This window comes from Typopeltis vanoorti, chromosome 16 (assembly GCF_054136105.1).
Source record: "Typopeltis vanoorti isolate ZY-2024b chromosome 16, IOZ_Tvanoo_1.0, whole genome shotgun sequence".
NCBI lineage: Eukaryota > Metazoa > Arthropoda > Arachnida > Uropygi > Thelyphonidae > Typopeltis > Typopeltis vanoorti.
Window position 1 is genome coordinate 88444014 of NC_143564.1, and position 22418 is coordinate 88466431.

The following is a 22418-nucleotide window of genomic DNA, read 5'->3' on the forward strand; positions in this document are numbered from 1 at the left end:
ATCTGCATTCTATAAAGTTATTCTTCTACATTCATTCTTTCTTTATAATATGGAAAATCTGAACTAAAACCACCAAACTTATTAATCATCTTTAGACTTGTGTACATCATGTTGACATAAATTTCACCATTAAATAATTGATGTTATAGTTTCCACATTAATTATAAAAATTATGCATCATTGCAGTACACCATTACATTTTATTACTATATGAAAATGAAATTCTACTTTCACACCTACCTGTGTTCTACAAATGTCATGCAATTTGTTGTACTTTTCCAGTATGATTTGTGCTACATTGGTTAGAATAAGATTCAAACCATCTCTGGTGATATATGTGAGATCTCTGTAATACTAAAAGTGGGAGGAGAATAAAAAAAAAACTTAATTTAAATGAAATTATAGTAACCTCACATATAACAGTACTTTCACATTCAAAGTTTTTTCACTTGGTTACAAAGCAAATTATAATAGACAAGAAATTATATTGTTATATATTTTTTGAATAACGGCTTCATACACATGAGAGAAAACTTAGTATCAATTATTATTCTTATATATTATTATTATCTGAGATCTACAGAGGGTCAAAAACTCAGTGAGAGAAGCTATAAATCACCCAAACCAGCTGTCATGCCTTCTCTTAAATTCATTCACACTAGATGCCCTCGCTACCCCCCCCCCCAAGGGCAAATTATTCCACTCACTCACTGCTCTCTCTGGGTGAAAAACCTAGCTCTTACCCCTTTCATGATTGAGAACAACCTTAACTTCCACTGATGTCCCCCCGTGTTCTCTCCCTGCCTTCCATATAACGAAACATTTCATCATTTGAAATGCTATAACACCCATTTGAAAGTTTATAGACCTCTACCATATAGCCCCTCTTTCTCCTGTTAACCAGAGTCTGTAATCCACATACTTGCAATTTGTCCTCATAATCTAAATCCCATAATCCTAATATAATCTTTGTAACTCTTCTTTGCACCCTTCCCACAATTTCTTTATCCCCTTGAAAAGTGGGAGACCAAATATGTGCACAGTAATACAGATGCAGTCTTATCAAGGCCTTATAAACAGGCAAAATGATTTACTTATCCTTAAATTCCAAGGTTTGTTTCAACATCACAATTATCCTCCAAGCTGTATTTGCAAGTTTTGTTATGTGACCTTTGAACTTCAAATTCCTATCCACCAATAAGCCGAAATCCCTTGCCTCTTCAGTTTCTTGTAGCTAACCCCACTAATATAATATGCTGCTGGAACACTAATCGTGCCAAAGTGCATAACTTTACACATACCAACATTAAAATGATGATAATTTTTGTTTGCCTAAATTTCAAGCCTATTCAAATCAATTTGTAAAAGTTCGATATCAACAGCATCTTTGATTGCCCTGCCTATCTTCACATTATTGGCAAACAATTGCACTTCTCCTGTTAGACCCTTCCTAACGTTATTAAAGTATAGATTGAACAAAAATGGCCCAAGAACTGAACCCTGAGGTACGTCACTGGTCACCTTAAATCTGGCAAATTCACACCCACTTATCCAAGTCAAGAGTTTATATTCCAATCTCATATTCTCCAGCTTATGCAACAGCCTTTTGTGTGGTATCCTATTAAATGCATTAGCAAAATGCAACATTATCATGGTATATTCATTCCCTTTCTCTTTATCCAACTCAGTCATATCGTTGTTACAAAATACGAGCAAATTTCTAACATGTGACCTTCCTTTAGTAAACCCATACTGCTCCTTGCAGATTATAGCTTGTTTGTCTATCCATTTCTGTATGTGAGTTCTTATCAACTTATTACCAAACTGCACCATCCTTGTACAATGGAATTATCATACATTCCTGGTATAACACTTCAACAAGGATCTTCCATGAATTAGCAGACCCAACACAGACACCTTCGGGTTTTGACCTACCTCGGAAAACTTGGTCTGCCCTTTTGTAAAGGCACATGGCAGATGTGCCGACCACCTTTACAAATGGGGCATGACTGCCTCACCCAGGTGCGACTGTGGATCACGCCACCAGACAATTAATCATATTATAGCAGAATGTGTCCTATGTGCATACAGTGGAAACTTGTCAGACTTCATCCATGCTACACCAAGTGCAGTCGACTGGATAATCAACCTAAATATTCAGTTGTAGCCTATTCTTGATTCTTGAGTGTCTCTTTTATGACTGTATTATGTCTTATTATTGTACATATGTCTATTACTATGTCCATATATATTAAGGATTAATGTAATGTAACTTTTCATGTGTGAGCCATACGCTAAATAAATCATACATTCCTTCCATTCCTGTGGTATCATTCCTGAGCTGACTCAAGTTATACAAACATGTGAAAGGCCTAGCCCATTCAGCTGAACATTCCTTTAGCAAATATGCTGATATTCCATCTGTCTCTATTGACAAATTCTCATCCAGGCAACAGCTCTTCAACCTCATTTTCATGTACCTATGTAGCAGTAGCACTGTGCATCATATTATATACTGGTTGATTTATCTTAGCAAAGTGAGCACTCATTAATTTAACAATCTCATTAACTTCTGACACTAGAGTTCCATCTGCATTCTATAAAGTTATTCTTCTACATTCATTCATTCTTTCTTTTGCTTGCAGCATAATAATAAAATTCTGTTGAATTGCCTTTAGCTTGCATAGCCAATTTCTTTTCATACACTGATTTAGCTTTCCACACAATACCCATTACTTTTCTTGCCTGAGCTTTATATATTTCATAATTCTTCTCACTCTTATTCTCATGATATTCTTTCCACATCATCTTCTTGTGGATCTCTTGCTTAATAAGGTCGCAAATCCATTCCACTCCCAACCTATTTATTCTTCAAACACTAAGGATGCATTCAGATATCTTCAGATTCATTTAAATACTACTTCAAAGATTCCCATACATTGCTGATATTTTTCCCAATCAGTAACTGATACCAGGGTACCAAAGCTAGTATTCTCCTTTGTAGTTTAGCGTGTAATTTTGATTATATTGATGTTCTAATGAGAAAATCAATATAATCAGATACTTCCCTAGAAAGCACAGCACGATTGCTTTCACCAACTCATGGTAAAATAGCCTTATTCTTAACATAGACCCCCTTCTAATGCTATGAATAAATCCAATACTCTTTGATCTGGAGTTCCTTCTTTCACATGCTGCTTGAGAACGTTGTCTCGCAACAATTCAATAAATTCCTCTTCATTCTTATCATGAGATCCCTCTTCTATCCAATCAATATTTGAAAAATCAAAGTCACTAATAATGAACTCTTATTTAGTATCCATAAGGCTAAATTGGAGATTTCTTCATCCCTGCAACTGAGCCACCAGGTCTGTATCAACACCCTACCATATATTTCATTTTGTTAGCTTCCACTTCACACCATATAGCCTCAAACTCACCACTACATGGGACATTGTTGCCATCATCTGGACTTAAATCATATGATATCATTAGTAATACTCCACCTCCTCTCCTATCTCTTCTGTCATTCCTAAAAATAGTATACTCAATACACTTGATCCCAGTTACCATATCTGATTTTGATAGCCAAGTTTCACCAATGCCAACAATCTTAGGCCACATTTTATTCAATAAAGCAACGAACTCAACCCCTTTGTTTCTGATGCTCCTGGCATTTGTGCATAGACATAACAAATTACCACCTACCCTATTGTTATAATTAGATATGCAGTCTATTTGGCCTTGTTCCAGAACTTTCTCTTTTCCCTCCCCAGACAATACTCAAAAGGCCCAAAACCAAAACATATTTTTCCATCCCTTCACCAGATACATAACCATGTTCGAAGCCATTCATATTCATTATAATAATAATAACAGGACTCTAGCATTGATGTAGTAAGGGGTTTTCTTTCCACCAGTAGTTTTAACAGTTGGCCAAATCAGTGTAACTTTAGCATACTATGTAGATTGTAGTGCAGCTTGTTTCTTTGTATATATATATATATGTGTATAGATGACCAGAATGCCGAGTGATTATTTTGGTTTATATTAAACTGAAGTTTTAGTCCAGCATGGAAGTTGTTTCCATAATTTTTATAATGAATTAGGATCACCATGTAACTATGAAGGAAAGGAAGCCATTCATATCTTTATCACATTTGCATACCATAACTGAACTTTCACTTGCATTTTCCCCATTCCTCCCTTGATGATCTAGTGTCTCTGACTTTCTGCATTAGGTCTCATACCAAGAAGTAATTTTTCCAGGCTTCTGATTCCAAATGAATTCAAGTGCAGGCTGTCCCTCTTATACAAGTCTTTGCTGCCATCAAACACACACACACACACACACTCCATACATCTAAAACTCACATCCATTTCTTCTACACAGTCTGCACATAAAATCATTTGCTATCATTTCCCCTTTGTTTCTTAACTCAGTGCTGTCTATTTCTAGGTAGCAAACCCAAAATTTTTACTCTCTCACATTTCTTTCTCACTTCTTCCAACAGACCATTCATATTCCCTCGCATACTATATTTGTCACTACTTAAATTATTAGTTCCTACTAGAACTGCCATCTCTTTTACTTTTCTTTTCTGTTTTTCAATTACATTTGCCATATCTTTAATTTTTGCCCCTAGGAAACTAGAAGTAGTGACTCCCTCAGCAAACACACATTTTAAGATTGAACCACCATGCCATATCATCTCTTTTTTCTTAGATTTTAAATAACTTACCTTGTTATTAATATTATGATTATCACATTCAGTGCTTTCCTGTCTCTTCTTGTTCTGATCATTTTTCTTATCCTGTCTAAGTTTTGTTAAACATTTTTCTATTTTTTTCTAATTTTCTAGTCAATTTTCTAATCCTTTCTTTTAATCAAGATATTTCCAATGTCAGATTATCCTTGGATATATTATCATCATCACTGCAGCAATGCTTCTGCTCATCTGCACAAACCTTATTCTCAGAAATAAAAACTTTAACTTCAGCTTTAGACACTGCCCTGTTGTGATGAATTCTTTGTGCCATTCTTATGAGTAGTAAAAACTAATAATATTTCTACAATTATGTTATTAAATGCTGTAGTACAATAATTACACTAAAAAAACTACAATAATATACTAAATTTATGAACTATACATCAACAAAAATCACAATCTTTCAGAAGCTTCCTAAGCACATTTTTCACCATATAGCCTCAAAACCATTTTTTTTAGCTCAATATGTCATGAGCATCTTTTAGAGAGATTTTAATTTAAAAATAATAAATAAATAAAAATATAAAAAATTACAAACAATTAACAGCAATCACTTCCCAAAACTTACAAATAGGCATACAGCCTATCTGATTAAGATTAGGATGGTGGCATAGGATTTCACATGATTCAAAAAAACAGATGATCAAATTTGAATCTACTGTAGTGAAGCATCTTGGTACAGTTCCAGTGAACTCTGGAACTGTACCAAGTGTCGATGGCATGAGAAGTAATGCCTGAGCCCTCAGAATCCAAAAATCTTATATAATCTTGATGTTCTTCAATTCTAACAAGTAACAGAATGACCAGTCTGTCCAAATTAGCAAAGATGACAAGAACAGGGTATTTGATAAAGACCAGTCAAAGATAAAGGTGATAATGTATCTTTGATAGGTGATAAGAAAGATGACAACTTCTGGATTGGTTTGAAGGTGGTGTACAAATTATATCTGTGAAGGGGCCTTGCTTTTGTTCAGATGCTCCTTTGAGGTAGGCTATGCTGATCCTTTTAGCATCAGATTGCAATCTGGAAGAGGGTATCTATTAAGTAATACAGTAAGTTTTATTTTATTTAATTCTTCTAATAGAAGAGACTCAGAATAACAAATTGTGATGCTCAGTGTACAAGGCTTTGATAATACCTATTTTTTGTGAAGGATGATGATGTGAAGATGCATGGATATATCTGCCTGTAAAGGATGGATTCCTGTAAAGGGAAAATTCAATATTACAAGCAATAATTAATACTGCTGTTTTAATCCTTTACCCAAGTATAAGAAAAGTTGGTACATGAAATATCTTCAGGACTGGGCCAGTTGTATAACAGAAGTTACTGACTTCATTTCAATTGCCTAAGTATTAAAATAATATAATTTCTTTAATTATTATAATTTAGTATTTTTATGATAAAAGCATGACCCAATAATAAATAGAATTTATTTTATTTAGGCTAAAGAAAGTTTAAAAAAAAACATTCCTCTCTTCACACAAAGTAAATAATTCACTTAAAATTCAACTAAAGTCAATTAAAACTAATTTATTCAAAACTTTATAAGTCAGCATGTGCAATTTTTTTTCCCCTTATTTTAGTCTTTTGCCATTATCTAGGTTAATAAGTTTCAGTTTTAAAAGTTATTCACAACAGATGCAACAATTAAAAAATATAAATATCTGCTCCCACACTTAATAAAAAATGTGTGAATAGAACATAGTTAAAAACATTCTCTCCATACAAAATGCATACCTTCTCAAGAGTGGCTACATATCTCAAATTCACGAAACTCAAATTAATATTTGTTCCTGTTAGCAATAATGTTATAAACAAAAGTTACACATTCTCTAGCAAGAAATGAGAAAGAATGAATGCCATTGGGACATGATGCAAAACAAGAGGCCATCGCTGGAAGTTAAGTAAAGGTGTGGTGAAAAGGGATGATAGAAGTAGATTTTTTTCTTTTTTTTACATGGAGAGTTGTGAGTGAGTAGAATGTAGTATCATTCTGTGATGATGAGAAAGAAGAAGATTAAGGATCAATATGGTAATTATATTTTTAGTTGGTTAGTTGATTTGGATTTATAGCCAAAGCAACTCAGGCTGAGGTCAGTGTATCATGTCTGTTAATTGTGTGTGTGTTCTAATGGCCAGTCTGCCTGTTTTGTGGGATGAAAAGTTTTTCCCTCCTGCCACTTCTGTATGAGACCAGCTAACTTGCCTTCAGCTAAACGTTTTGGCTGAGTGCCCCCCACCCATGCCACAATAAGTCTGCTGATGCTATGGAAGTTGATATAAGTTTTGAAAGTGCTGATAACTTGCTTGGATTTATTTCAAGCTTTAGCATAAACAAAAAATTATAACAGAGATTTCAACAAAAGTCAAGTGTAATATGCTTGATTCTTTTCTTGTATGTCCTTGAAACATTTCTTGGAGAGTCAAGGCTTAGATAGGTAATGAGAATTTGAAGTGGAATGAATATTTCCTTATTAATAAAAACTATTTCAGTGATATATACAGTGTAAGAGTTTCAATCAAAAGAGTAAAAACACAGAATTCAAAGTTTTTTCCAACTTGGCATATGGATAGCAAAGGATGCAAATGATTGTGTAAATGTTGCCTACAATAGTGTTTTTGAAACTTTCAGTAGCCAGATACCCCTTTTGAAATGTTTAGTAACATCGACATACACTATATGACAAATGCAATTTGAGAGAAGTTAAAATAATATTTCATTCAAACATGAATAATTATAAATGTATTTATTTTTTAACCTTTAAACAATGTTTTAATTATTAAATATAATATTAGTTATAGCAATCCAATATACATACAGTAAAAAAAATTATAAATTTTAAATTTTTGGTAATAAAAAAATGTTTAATGAGACAAATTAAATTTAGGAGAGAGTTCCAACCATGTGGTTTGATCTATTTGAATTTAAAATTTTAATGCAAACAATTCAAGCCACACAGTTTGGATGTGATTGTGTTGTCAACCAGTTGCAGCTGTAACGGAGGTCAGTCAACACATCCCAATAAACACATTTTTCTAGAAAAGGCAACAAAAATGTTTCTGAAAGCAAAAAACTCAAAAAAAAAAAAGCCTTATACTCCTCCCCTCCCCCCCGGAGACCTTTCGCATATCCTTGGGGGGGGGGGGATATATACAAGTACCATACTTTGAGAAACACTGCCCTATACAATAAATCTAACACCTATTCTGCATCACCTCTTCAATCTATCCTATTCAACAGGCACCTGCCCTACAACATGGAAACAGGTCTAAATCAACATATTCAAAGAAAGGTGATAAAAGTCAACCAACAAACTACCGTCCAATTGCTCTCACTTCTGTTCTCTCTAAAGCTATGGAGGAGGTCAACAACAACCAACTCTTGAATCACCCAGAATCATACCAACTAATGAGTTACCAGCAGTATGGATTCTGTCACTTGCATCCTACAGCTGATCTTGCATTCACCACTCACCTCTGGACTCAAGAGCCATGAAGAAATTCACGTGGTTGCCTTCAACATTTCAAAGGCATTTCATCGGGTTTGGTACAGGGTCCTACTTAACAAACTGTCATCCTATGGTCCCTTCCTCACTCTGCGACTGGATTGCCAACTTTTTCACTGATCGCTCACTACATGTCATGGTGGACGGATTACTCTCCTTAGATTTCCCCACAAATGCAGGAGTACTCCAGGGTTCTGTTCATTCACCCATTCTCTCTTCCTCTTGTATATAAATGACCTGCTCTCTCAGACTTCCAATCTCATCCATAGCTTTGCTGATGGCAGTACACTCCATTCCTCCTTTCATTCAACACACCTTGTAGTGATCAAGTATAAGAATCCTCAAGATCTACCATGACCAGTGACCTGAACTCAGATCTCCTAGCTATATCTAAGTGAGGCAAAGACAACCATGTAAACTTCAATGCCACCAAAACTCAGTCCTGTCTGATCTCTCGCAAGAAAGAGCTAGCATTCCCCCCACCCCCACTTTACCCTCAGCAATAATAAGGTATCCAAGCACAATCAGATTTCCATTCTTGAACTGACCTGCACCCCTGATCTTTCCTGGCACAACCACATTTCAACTATGGTTTCTTCAGCCACCAAAAAACTTGGTGTACTTTTTCACACAAGACACTACTTCACACATGCAAACTCTATACACAGCCCAAATCCACCCAACTATGGAATATTGCTCCCATATTTAGAGTGGTTCACCAAAATCCTCTCTAAGATTGCTCAAATTCTATCCAGAAGAGCGCAATCCAACTAACTAATGATCTATCGAATCAATCCGACTACTCACTTCAGTCCCTCTCTTACATACGTTCAGTTTCTATCTTACATGAAAGTATCTGACCTACAGATACTTTACAGTGCTCTGCTGAATTGGCCAGCCACTATTATTCCTCCACTCTCCTCCAAAATTATTAAAACAAGAGTCACTGCTAACAAACACTTTTTACAGTCCATCTTGAAACTCACCTAACCAACTTCACTGCCTCCTCTTTTATCCCATCTATTTCTATCTTTTGGAACAATCTCCACCATTCGGCCTTCTCCAAGGATTACAACCCTCATCTGCTCTTTCCCACACATGGCACTAATGGTCATGTGGCCTTTAGTGTGTGGATGAGATATATAAAAAAAATCAATAAATATGAAAATAAAATAAAATAACATCCACTGGAATACTAAGGAAGGGTAAACAATGAGGGAGGGAGGAAGGGAGAGAGAGAGAGAGAGAGAGAGAGAGAGAGAGAGAGAGAGAGATCAGTATTTGGAGAGTGGTCAGGATTATCTGGTAAACAATGTGAACAATTTGTATAAGATCACTAGTGACAACAAATGCCTCAAGTATCTCCCTGCTGAATTAATCCAGTTAGAAAAGAAATGCTGGAGTTAACATTAAAATTTACAAGGAAAATGACTTCACCATTATAAAAGTCATACTGGAGAAAGTTCAGAATGGTTAGTGGTATTAGGAGAACAATAAAGAAAACATGAATTTGTTAGAATGGAGCAGAGAAAATGGCTTATTCCTTATAATGAAGCAACAATACTATCCAAGTGAAAAACAGATGGAAGCAAAGCTGGAGAAAAGAACAGTCTTGACAAGATACCAAAAAGCATGACTGATATTTGGATATGATGCAAGAAATGTTTTTTGAATTTTTCAAAACCTATTAGCTGTGTTGCTAATTTGCTTCTCGGCTTTGGTATACGAAAGGAAAGGAATATGAAGATTTCAACAAAAGCCAAAATGCTTGATACTTTTTTTTGAAAAGCTTTGAGCTATTCCTATTTCTTGGAGAATCATAGTTCAGATAAAGTGGGATGAGGAATGAATGTTTCCAAAACAATAACTGTTTAGTGATGTGATATGTGAACATTTGATTTAGAGAAATGAAAAAGCACTCCATCTAAGGAAAGAACAGAAAAGAACAATAAAGAAAACATGAAGAAAAATTGTAAATCAATTAAGGAAACAAGTCACATATGTAGCAAATATCCAATTTGGCCTTTTTATAATGACAAACAACACATGGATAACAGCAGATATAATAACGAAATCTTGTGGTGATGGGTAAACATTTGATTTAGAGAAAGTGAAGAACAGAAAAATGGCAAATCAACCAAGGAAATGAGTCACAGAAGTAGCAAATATCCAATCTGGCCTTTTTATATAATGACAAACAACACATGGATGATAGCAGATATAAGAAAGAAATTTAGTGGTAATTTCTTCTGTGAAGAAATTACCACTACATTTTAGGAAGTCAAACAATACCTACATATACTTAGAATGGTCACTAATAAAGAAATCATCAATCTTTGAAGAGTGATTAGAGTTATTAGGGAATGTATCTTTCATGCATATGAACAATTTGAGTGAGATCATTAGTGACAGCAATTACTCAGCATCATTACCTTTGAGTCAGAGCAGTTGTGAACATTAAAATCTCTGAAGAAAATAACCAGTATTAGAAAAGTACAATTTGAGAAAATTAACATTTAAAAATATTAATTCAAACAGTTTGGAATGGCTGGTGACATTTGGAGAACCAACAGCAAATTTGAAAAAGAGAATGAGATTTCAGCCAAAGAAGATCAAAAAGAGATTCTTTAAGTTAGAAAATTTCTCACATGGTATACTACAGCAAACATGTGCACAAATTCCACCTTTCAGAAAAAAAGAGTCAGTAACTGCCACTTTCACTGGCAGAGTAGTTAGCATATTATGATTATCTTTAGAATGGATATGAATTTCACTGCCTATTTTGCTACCACCCTGCTTATTGGAGACCAGAGATGGCTTGAAAAAAAAATTTCATTTTAAATAAAATATTATTATAATTATGGCTATTTTGCCTGCTCTTCAGTTTAGGAGTGCCCCTGTTTAAATGTCATTGGCTATTTACTCATGGATTCTTAGGGCATTGTAGATGTAAATTTACCAAAAAGTATATGTAGCATAAGGAAGAGAAATTTACACATACCTTTTTCTGGGTGTTGCGGCTTTTCTTCTTTCTGCGATGTCCAAAAACTACTGAGTGTGTGGAGGGGGGTAGGCAATTTGGGAGAATTAAATTAGAAAAACCCGTTTTTTTTTTTTTCCAGTAATATATATATAAACATATATATTATATTACTTATTATATAAGGTGGGGGAAAAGGTGAAAGGGTTGATTTTTTTTATATAGGGAAGGAGAAAAAGGGGGTTGATGAGGTGCGGTCCGTTTTGACTAATTCTTGGTCGTCATCTGAACACATTGGGAAAGTGGGTGCTATGTCAGGTCAGGTAGGTGCTTCTGTTTTCGAAGTGTTTGTGTTATCACCTATTGGTCGGGGTTGTGACCTCAATTTTATGTTGTGAGGCTTCCAAACCTCGGAGATTATGTAGGGCCTGTGTACATTGATAGAGTTCGCATCACATTTTATGGCTATTGTTTCCGATATTCTTAGCTTTGTTTCATTGTCTTCTCTGTCTACTATGATGGCCTTGTCAATCTGCAGGGTATGTTTTTGTTCAAGGGCGTGAACATCTATTTCCGTTTTTCCTGTGCTTTGTATTCGATTTTTCTTTTTGATGTTACGTTTTTCAGTGTTTAAATGTTCTGGAATAGGGATGTTACAATCACGGAAGTGTTCTTATAGTCTTGTCCATAAAGACCTGATGGTGGAACCTGTGTAGGTGATATCACAGCTTTTTTGGCAGGGAAATTTATAGACTACATTGTGATGTTCAAATATTTCTTTCTGTGTGTGTGTGAGGTTTGGGGGATTTTAGGAGATTTGCCAGTTTTTTGGTTTTTGCCTGAAGCAGGCAAAATAGCTGTAATTATAATAGTTTATTAAGAGGAGTAACATGGGAGTTTTCCCAGAAATAATATACATATTTTAAATAAAATTTAAATTTTATTTTATATAAAAATTAATAAAAATAGATAAAAAAAATTATTAGTCTTAGTCCACCCATGGTATTTATGTACTATAGGTTCAACCTTTCGTGGGCAGGAGCAACATAAAAAAGAGAAAATCTAAGATGAGTAGTGGCTGAAGAAGCTGAAATTTACATTACTGCGGGTCTAAATAATAATGTGTTAGGATAAGATATATCAGTGGGGTTGAAACTTAGCTCACATATTTATGGTGTGTCTGAAGTTTTTTTTTTCCTCTCCTCTCTCTCTCTCTCTCTCTCTCTTCTGGTGGGGGATGCTGTCCCCCCCCCCACTGCATATCATTTATTTCTTCCTGCTTGACTTGTCAAAATGGTGGGAGGGGCTTAGGTATTGGAAATTATTATACTGTAATGATATTGAAAATTTTCAAAAACAGCTGCTGTTTAAGATGAGATGAAAGTAGGAATAGCATGATATACAGCAATAGATTCTTTGCTAAGCTATACACACGGCAAATTTCATGCAATTCCTCTGTGAATTGTGACTTCAGCAGTACCCTTCACATATAGGAGAAATGACTGTGGAAGAATGATATTGTGGGATAAAAATGGAAATAGAGTGACTGATGCAAAGGACATAGTGGAATTGTTCAATGAACACTTTATTCGAGTATTTCATCCTAGAGGAGTCAGTTTTAATGCTAGAGGGATAGGGCTGGTACAAGGTTTAGAGATACAGGAGGAGAGTGTGTTTCAGATACTGGGTACTCTGGATGTCAGTAAAGCTGTGGGACTGGATGGTATTTCACCACGAGTTTTGAGAGAATGTGCTAGGGAACTGACAGTGCCTTTAACCTGGCTTTTCAATGAAAGTCTGGGTGCAGGAAAGGTGCCAGGGAATGGAAGGAAGGTAAGATAGTGCCATTGCATAAGGGTGGTAACAGACTGGAAGTGTCTAATTATAGGCCAGTCTGTGTGTCATCAGTAGTTGTTAAGATCTTGGAGAAAGTAGTGAGGAACCGTATACAGCATTGGACAGATGAGGGTAATGTTATCTGTGAGAGTCAACATGGATTTGTGAAAGAGTGCTCTTGTTTTAGTAATATGCTAGCCTTTTATAATAAAGTTACAAGAACATTAGATGAGGGAAAGGCATATACTGCAATTTTCTTAGACTTAACAAAGGCATTTGACAGGGTGCCACATGATAAGCTGATATTTAAGTTGCACCACATGGGTCTAGATGTCAGATTGGTCAACTGGATTCAGGATTGGCTGTCTGATAGGTATCAGAGAGTTGTGTATGGTGGAGCAGTTTCAAGGAGACAGAGGGTTACAAGTGGGGGTCCCACCGGGCTCAGTACTAGGACCTATATTGTTTAACCTTTATATCAATGACATTGCCAGTGGATTGCAAGGGGATATTCAGTTGTTTGCAGATGATGCGAAGCTGGGAAGGATTATTAGTAATAGTGCAGATGTGGTAGCCCTGCAAGAGGATTTAAATAAGCTAGATAGATGGGCAAATGAACGGGGGTGTCAGTTTAATGAAGCAAAATGTAAGGTCTTGAGGTTTGGGAAACATCGATGGGATGCTGCATACTCTATGGGAGGAGTTATACTGGAGGAAGTAGGGGAGACAAGAAATCTGGGGTTGATGATTGATAGAAACCTGAAGTTTAGGGGACATATTGCAAAGGTGGTGAAGGTAACACAGAGGATTGATGCAATTATGAGAAGGACACTGACCTGCAAAGATAAGAGGGTTATCATTCCGTTGTATAAGTCTCTGATCAGACCACACTTGGACTATTGTTCTCAGATTTGGTCCCCAGGATTTGAAGGGGATAAAACTGTGGAAAGGATACAAAGACGGATGACAAAGATGGTTTCAGGACTGTACAAGCATAGTTATGAGGATCGGCTAAGGGAATGTGGATTGCAGAGTTTGGTGGAGGATAGAAGAAGGAGAGGTGATATGATTGAGACTTTTAAACTGTTGAGAGGTGGTTACAGGGTTGACACTGGGGAGTTATTTCGCTTGGTTGAACAGCGGGAAGGAGTGATGACAAGAAGCCATCCCTGGAAGTTACAAAAGGAAACTGTGAGCAAGAGGGTAAGGAGTGGTTTCTTTGCGTGGAGGGTGGTTGAACCATGGAATGCATTGCCTGATGGAGTGGTGGGAGCGAGAATGGTCAATGAGTTTAAAGAGTGGTATGTTAGACTTTGTGTTTCTTAGGGGGGGGGGGGGGACCTCTTCTCGATGAGTCTTGACAGACTTTATGTTCTTAGGAAGGACCTCCCACGATGAGTCTTTTGACTCCATGGAGGCCTGAATAATAATAATAATACAAAAAAAGTCCTTCCAAATACATCAAATACAGAATAGTGCAGCAAGATTATTCAGTAGCACGCCATGAAGTCTACAGGTTCAATCTGGTATACTATCCAGCAATGTTCGCAGAATAATTGTTTTAAAACTATACCCACAAAAAGAAGAAATGATGAGAGTCTATACAGTGACTGACATAATTGAAAATATCATTCAAATTGTATAATAAAAGAAAAGCATATCGTCTTTGCTCTAGAACCTAAACATTATTTTTGGCCACTTTTATTATCCCCTGGCACCTATGGCGCCAACCTCCCCCCAATAACCAGTGGACTGATTATGTCAGAAGTGCCTTAAAAGAATGAAATGTTAGATATGACAATAATGGAGAGCTGTCAAATAACAGACTAATTTGTAGGAAAATTTCTGATAGGATATTAATAATGTAAACTTAATTATGTAGTTCTTGATATAAATGTACCATTTGAGGGTACTTGGCTGCAAAAATAATTAAATTAAATATAATTATTTAATTATTGAAGTATATGATGATTAATAGAATAATCCTTCACTTCTCAAGCTAAACCTGTTTAAGATTGGTTTTCTCATCATACTACATAAACAAATGTGGTACATGGCCTCTAGCTAACTTTTTCCAATGAGTTTATAAATACATAGCTTGTGTTTTCTTTTTTTAACTAAAGACCTGATAGACTATCCTTATCTGTTCATGCCAGGACATGTCTCATGCTGTGCTAGTGCAGAATAAGGTATGAGATACAGCTATACACAAACATGCAAGTTTATGTATGTAGTGAATCCTGTATACTCATGGTACTGATAACAGGTGGACATTATCCTTAGAAAAGTGAATAAGTGAAGCTAGTTTGAACACTGGTTTATAGGTCATTTGTATTTGACATCTGTTAAGTATTTGTTCTTTGTATTAGCAGGTTTCCCCCCCCCCCATTGTAAAAGATTTCTACTATTTTAGAGTGCTCTGTTACTTTGCATGGTACTGAAGGGGAAATAATAATCATTTTAATTTTGTAAAACTGTATCTATTATAGAGTACCTTAAAGGTCAATGCTAGATAAATGAAAGGAGACCTCCATACAGTCTGTAACCACATAAATGACCATATGGAAGAAATATATTAAATTAATTTATTATACTTATATCCCTGTATTTCAGTACTATCAAAATATTATTTCAATTTCAATCGGCACTTCACATTCATGTAATTACTCACATGTAAACATGTCACCATCCGTTAGATAGTTAAGGAATGTAGAATCCTCATCTTCATGTGGTGCACCTCATCAGAAGAAATGAAGATAGGCTGGCAGTTTGAGTAGCCAGCCAAATTAAATTCTGTATTGACTTAAACCAGAATCAAATATAATGGTACAACACAATAAAATTTCATACCATCAGAAGATATCACTCAGTTAAACAATGTCTCTGCTGCAATGGTGTAGCTAGAGCTGTTGCTGCCCGGGGCGGTCCCTGAGTTTGCCACCCCTCTCGATACACACCAAAAATATTACAAAAAGTCAAAACGACGTACATGGAAATAAATAAAAATATTGTTTATTTTTGAAGTAAAACTTTAATTTCAACATTCTAAAATGTTATTTTTCTTGCTTTTCTGTTAGCAAAATTGTCAATGACATTCGCAAAGTCTATTTCATTGTAATGTAGGTAATTCTTAATCAATTTTAATTTAGAAAAACTCCTCTCACAACTAGCAACACTTACAGCAATTACGAGGAAAATTCGCAGTAGTATTACAATATCTGGAACTGAGTTCTCGAGAGGGTATTTTAGAATCAACTGCAAAAGTTCAAAAAGGTTCAAATGGTGCCCGGGGCAGACCCCCCCCCCCTCCACACCAACCTAGCTATGCCACTGCTCTGCTGTTTTTGTCGGGGAACCAGGACAGTGAAAAGTCACCTATTGGAACAAACTCAACATCAGAAGAATTGAAAACCTTGTGTAAATGCAACTATACTTGTTGAGGTTGGGAGAGTGCTTCATAGATGATGCTGCTTCTAAAAACAGTCTCTTAGACCTATAATGATTTCTATGTAATGTAGATGTTTTCCTCCATCTGATCCTATGTGGAGAAATATTCAGAGCATGGTCTGCCAATCCTCATTGCTACACATATGATCATAAATGTAATTTTTGTGTTATTCAAGGTTGATGTTAACTGATCTAAATGTCTGTCCAAATAAGGTTGATAAGGTTGATGAAAGAATTAAATTGGAAATAGAAAGGCAAAATCAACCTATTTTGGCAAATATAAGTGAGTTGTTATTAGGACTACAAAATATTAAACAACAGATATCATATGTATCTCAACCTCAGATGGAGAGAAAACACAGAGATCCTCCTAAATGCTATAGTTGCAATAAAGTTGGACACCTTGCTAGGAACTGTTTTCTTAACAAAAGAAATTACTCTAATAAAAGCTGGGATTCAAAGTATGGACACATACCCCACAGAGGATATAATAGAATGCAGAAACACCAAGGATCTAATGAACAATTGATGAGAATTAGAGGAGAAATCCTAGGTTCTAAGTGTAATATTCTATTAGATACAGGATGTAATGCTTCAACTATTAGAAAGGACTATCTCCAAAGTATAAAACACAAATTATGGAATAGCATTGCCAAACTAAGAGAACCTGTAAAAATTACTACTCTTTCAGACTCAAACTTCATAGCGTATGAAAAGGTTCATGCTAGAATCTACCTACCTGAATTTAAACTAAGTGTCTGGCAAGATTTGCTTGTTATACCCTCAACCTCTAACATAAGCTCCCACATTATACTAGGGACAAATTTCTTGGAAAAATATCAGTTCTCCTGTGGTTTTTTTAGAAAAGAAATGTCCCTAATGAACGGGAAAAGAAGTATCAGAAGAGCTGGCAATTATATGTATGATAGAACACGGACACAAAGGGAAAGGTTTTGTGTACCTAATAAAAAAATTGCTCCAGATAAGGTAGAGCTGTCTAAGACTGAACCAACTGTGAAACATAGTGATACTAATTCTGATGCATAATCAGCCTGAAACACAACTTATCACTGATGAACCGTGACAACAAGTAGTACTCAAACTGAATCAGAAGTTGCCACTAAAAATAAATTAACAGTTGAAGTTAATTTTTCCAAAATAATCAAACTACATCATGGAACAAATCACCAAGTTGTAAAATAACTAATACTCAATTCTAGTGATAGAGAACATGATTTCTGCTCTGAAAGAACACATCTCACTATAGGAATAGGAAACAAGTCTTTCCTTGTACTAATATTAGCAAGCAATTATATGTATTAACAGCTGAGTGACTACTCAAGTGGAAAAATGCAGAGAAATATATACACAGACTGTAATAAGAAATCCAATTATATTCAAACTAAGTGTTATTTAAGATCTTGGAAGGGAGATAAGAAGTCAGTTTTCTCCACTCGTGAGTCTAGTGTGAAAAATTTTTCTTTAAGGAAAAATTTTTCAAAGGAAGAGTAAGCCTTTGTTGGATTCTGAATATGTAGTAATTTGAGTAATTAATATTTGCTTCAGAATCCAACATGATCTTCCATCACATAAGTTAAACTTGTAATTATTTAATGTAAATAACTTATTTTATAATTTAATATTCATATAACTACCTTAATTTTGTCTAATATTTAATTATTTAATCAAGATATATGTATTAATAATGAAAAGACTGTATTAAATATTATTAAGCTATTTTAATTATTACTATATTATTATTATAAGAACTTGTATTTGATAATTTAACTGCGCATTAATTGAAATGTAAATATTCTTTATTTATTCCTATTTGTAGAAGTTTAGCATTATGCAATACCTCAATTTTATTATATTTTGTTTGGTTGTCATAGAAACGTATGTAAGTGAGCGAGCACGTTTTTGGAACACCACGTGAGGAAAAGGTTTATTGAAAAGAGTTTTAGATCACAAGAACAATTTAGGCGGGAACAATGGATATAAAAAGAGAAGAACGCTGAAAATAAAGGGAGATTAGATTATTAAGAGAGAGAGAAAGGAGAGGATTGGCATTAGGTTGGAATCGGAGCATTCGGCATTCAGGAATCACAGTGCGATAATAGCGAGTCGGCAAGTCACTCAAGCAGCTAATAAAGTCTACTAGTCGAGAAGCAGTTAGCTAATAAATTGTAGAATAACAATTATAGCTATGGAAGACAGCTGAGTGACTACTAAATAGACTAGTGATATTTGAGTTGAGATTCAATTTCAGGGCCGACCTTTCAAGGACATACAGAACCTTGAAGCAAAGCACAGAGTTATTAGGGAATAGTAGAGGCCATAAAGTTGAAGTTACCGTTAGCTGTGCTTAGAAATATATTGCCTAAAGAATTAAATGAATGCAGGAAGAATGAACAGCTGTGCATATGAAAACTTCAAGTTAAGGAATTATTGTGTATTGCCTTAATTCATAAGAGATCAGTAGTATTTCATGCAAGAACATTTGTTTATGTGTATAGTGACCGACGATTAATTCAGTTATTGCTTAGAATTATTTTAATGAGTGCCGTATACTGTGTAAGTGTTTACAGTTATAAAAAGTGTTTATGTATAAGTAGATGAAGAAAAAAGATTATCGGTAAGATTATTCCAACCGTTAATATTCCTATACAGAGAAGTGTGAGAGTTTCATCCTAGAATTTCCTTATACTAACAGTAACTATTGCGGAAATTAGCTAAAGTGTAAATTTATAAGTGTTTGCTTGTGAAGAGGTATTACTGCAATTTTTATTGTATTTAAAACTTAAAGAACTATGAGATATTGATGTGAATGATCATTAAGGAACTTTATTAAATAGCTAAAAGGAACTGTGAGAAGACTGTATTACAGATAACAGAATTACCATTGTCTGAGTTTGCATGACTTTATTATCAGAAAGGCTGAAGTGTTTAGAATAACTTGTTTAGTGATTTGAACTTAAGTGTATAATTTGTGATTATAAAATTAAATGCTTGTTTTTGTTAATCAAAAGTTGTATTTTGCCTGAATCTCTTTTACTGCACCATTCATAAAATATTCGAACCAAAGCAGGTGAATTAAGTTAGTTAAATATACTCGGCCAGTATATATATTAAGGAGAAATAGTTGATTTATCTTCAATTCTTGAACTAATTCAGATATAGAGTGGCGCAGTCTATAAATATAAATTTTCTCTATATTTGTATTAGAAATCAACTAGCAACTATTTTTTAGGTTAAGAACATCATAATAACTAAATGTCGGATCCAAAGTATAGACTGAGAAGAAGTAGGATCCAACACAAGGAACTTTACACTCCAGGATGTTTACCAAGATCTGGGAGATTATCCTTTTAAGATCTGACGGCCTCTCTAAATTAACTTTATGGTTATCTGACTACCAGGACATCATGTAAGGACATTAGTTCTGTTTTCAGTTACAATTTAAACTGCTTTCCACACTTACTTGGTTCAGTGCTGTGTGCCTGTCACAGTTAAAATTGTGCTCTGATGATGCTGTTAGAAAACCAGTGAAATATTAGTGAGTTTAATAAATGTGTTTTTTTGCCTCTGTTGGAGCTGTTTATACTGGGAAGCATTATTATGAATAATCAACAACAACGAAACCTTTCTACACATAATATGAACAATAATCATCATCAACATATCACACAACAAGCCTTTCTTTATTGCTGAAATGCAAGTTTCTATTAAGCGTAGTCAGTATATTTTTGTATTAGAGATAAGTAAGAAAAGAAAGAAAACATACTCTCTGAGTGAATCATATTCCTAATGGAAACAGGCCAAGTTTCCTCACCATTACATTACCAGAAAATGAAACTTTAAAAAAAGCATTTTTAAACATCACTCACCCTTGAAGCATTAACTGGATCTGTCAGTATACCGTACAATAAGCCAAGACTTATATCTTCATGACTTTGAGAACCTTTACAGACCTAAAATATGAGGAGAAGAAAAAAACAATTGAACACAGGAAACAAACTATTCCAGTCATAGATATACCCTTATTATTTTTATAACAACTGCACATTTTTAATGTATAATGCAATAAGGTCTTAATGTATCACATATAAGCACAATGCACATCAAGTGGGTCACTTAAAGGTCAAAGGTAGAGGAAATTAATTACAATATAAATTTATTAGGCAGCACTATTGTTGTATCTGGCAAACTGATTGATCAGTACATATTAGGAACATAATGGATATAATACTGAAGAAGAGGTCACTGCAATATAGTTTTTAAGCTCAGGTATGCAGAGGTCACAAAAAAAAAAAAAAAAACATTGTCTGAAGTCACACAATAAGTTCTACAATAGTAGCAAAAGAACAGTCTGACACCGCAGCTAATGCACTACCTGAGAGTGTGGCAAGTGCAGATATGTTGAATGTATTTGATTGTGATGTAAACACATGCCTCCATTGGAATCTTGACTCCAATGGAGGTTGAATAATAACAATAAGATATTTAATGGACTTATTTAAGAATCTGTCAATATCCTCAAAGATCTTTCTCCTCCTGACACTGCAATTTTTTTCCAACACTGCCTTCAGCCACCTCTCATTGCTTGGAAAAGAAAGTTTTAGTTCCAAAAATACAGTTTACTGATGAGCTCACTGCTAATTCCTCCTGTCACTAACCTGTAGAAAAATTTGAAATTCTTTCGCAAGCTATATTAATACCACACATCTGGTGGCAATACTTGAATGATATATTCATTGTTAAAGGAAACTAACATGCTCTTTTAGTTTCCTTTAACAATTTCCACTGAAAAATTAAGCTTACTCTAAAACAGACGTCCTAATTAGGAAAACAGATGAAGGAATATTAGGCCTATACGAATGCTGGTTATGAAGAGAGATTAAAGGAATGCAAATGGCAAAATTTGGTAGTTAAGGGAAAACAAGTGATGTGATAAGGAGATTTTATTGAATTAATATAGAGAGGATTACAAAAAAAAATAGAAAGAAAGAGCATCATCAGTACTGATGATGCCTTCTGAATGGAAAGACCTAGATTCGAATCCCATCTAGGATGTAACGAACATTAATTAGGCCTTTTCAAGTGAAAGTGAGTTAGCTGGTTTCATACAAAGGTGGAAGGCTTTTTCAACCCAAAAACTCAGATTTTTCATCCTTCAAAACAATTAAACTGGCCAGAAGAACACATGCAATTTACAGCCATAGCAGAAAATGCAGACAGAATTAACCAAACCTATCATAAGCCATATCAAGTTTCTAAGAGGCTAAGTTACCTTGCTGTGACAGGCCTTTGAGCCTAAGAGGAAAGGGAACATACTGAGAAACAAACAACAGGAAGCCACCCCTGGAGGTTGTGTGAAGCTGTGGTGAAGAATGGATTTTTTATGGGGAGAACTGAGGGTGAAACATGTTACCAGAATGCAATGTGAATGCTGGGAGTATTACCGATTTTAAGGTTCAAGATGATAAATAGGGATGGTTATGGGTCAAAGCTGTTTAACTGAGAGGAGACCTCCACATAGCCTTTAACCGACCAGGGCTTCTGACCTAATATCCAATCCTCGCCTTCTCGTGGTGCACCCTGTTAGGTATCTACCTGTATACTGAACAAACGATGATAGACTGGCAATTTGGGATTTAGCCAACCAAATTGTATTGTTATTGGCTTAAACCAAATATAAAATGATGGCACAACATGACAGAATTTCATGCCAGCTGGGGCAATGCCTGGTTAAACAAGCCCCCCCCTGTTGTTTTCGCCAGGAAACCAGGGTGAACAATGAAAAGTCAGCTACTGGAACAAATCCTGAAACACACCCAAACTCAACATCGCCACAGTTCAAGATCGGCATTATCATA

General features: G+C 35.1%; 1 protein-coding gene across 2 annotated transcripts in view; it reads right to left on the reverse strand.

Annotated features, from left to right (window-relative positions):
* IntS3 (integrator complex subunit 3) overlaps positions 1-22418 on the reverse strand; it is a 598644-nt gene that overhangs the window by 512719 nt on the left and 63507 nt on the right. For both annotated transcript variants that reach the window (XM_090406089.1, XM_090406090.1), the window contains 2 exons: positions 20430-20513; positions 241-354 (listed from right to left, as the gene is read on the reverse strand). In XM_090406089.1, the coding sequence (XP_090262215.1) occupies positions 241-354; positions 20430-20513 (198 nt within the window). The remainder of the gene's footprint in view (positions 1-240; positions 355-20429; positions 20514-22418) is intronic.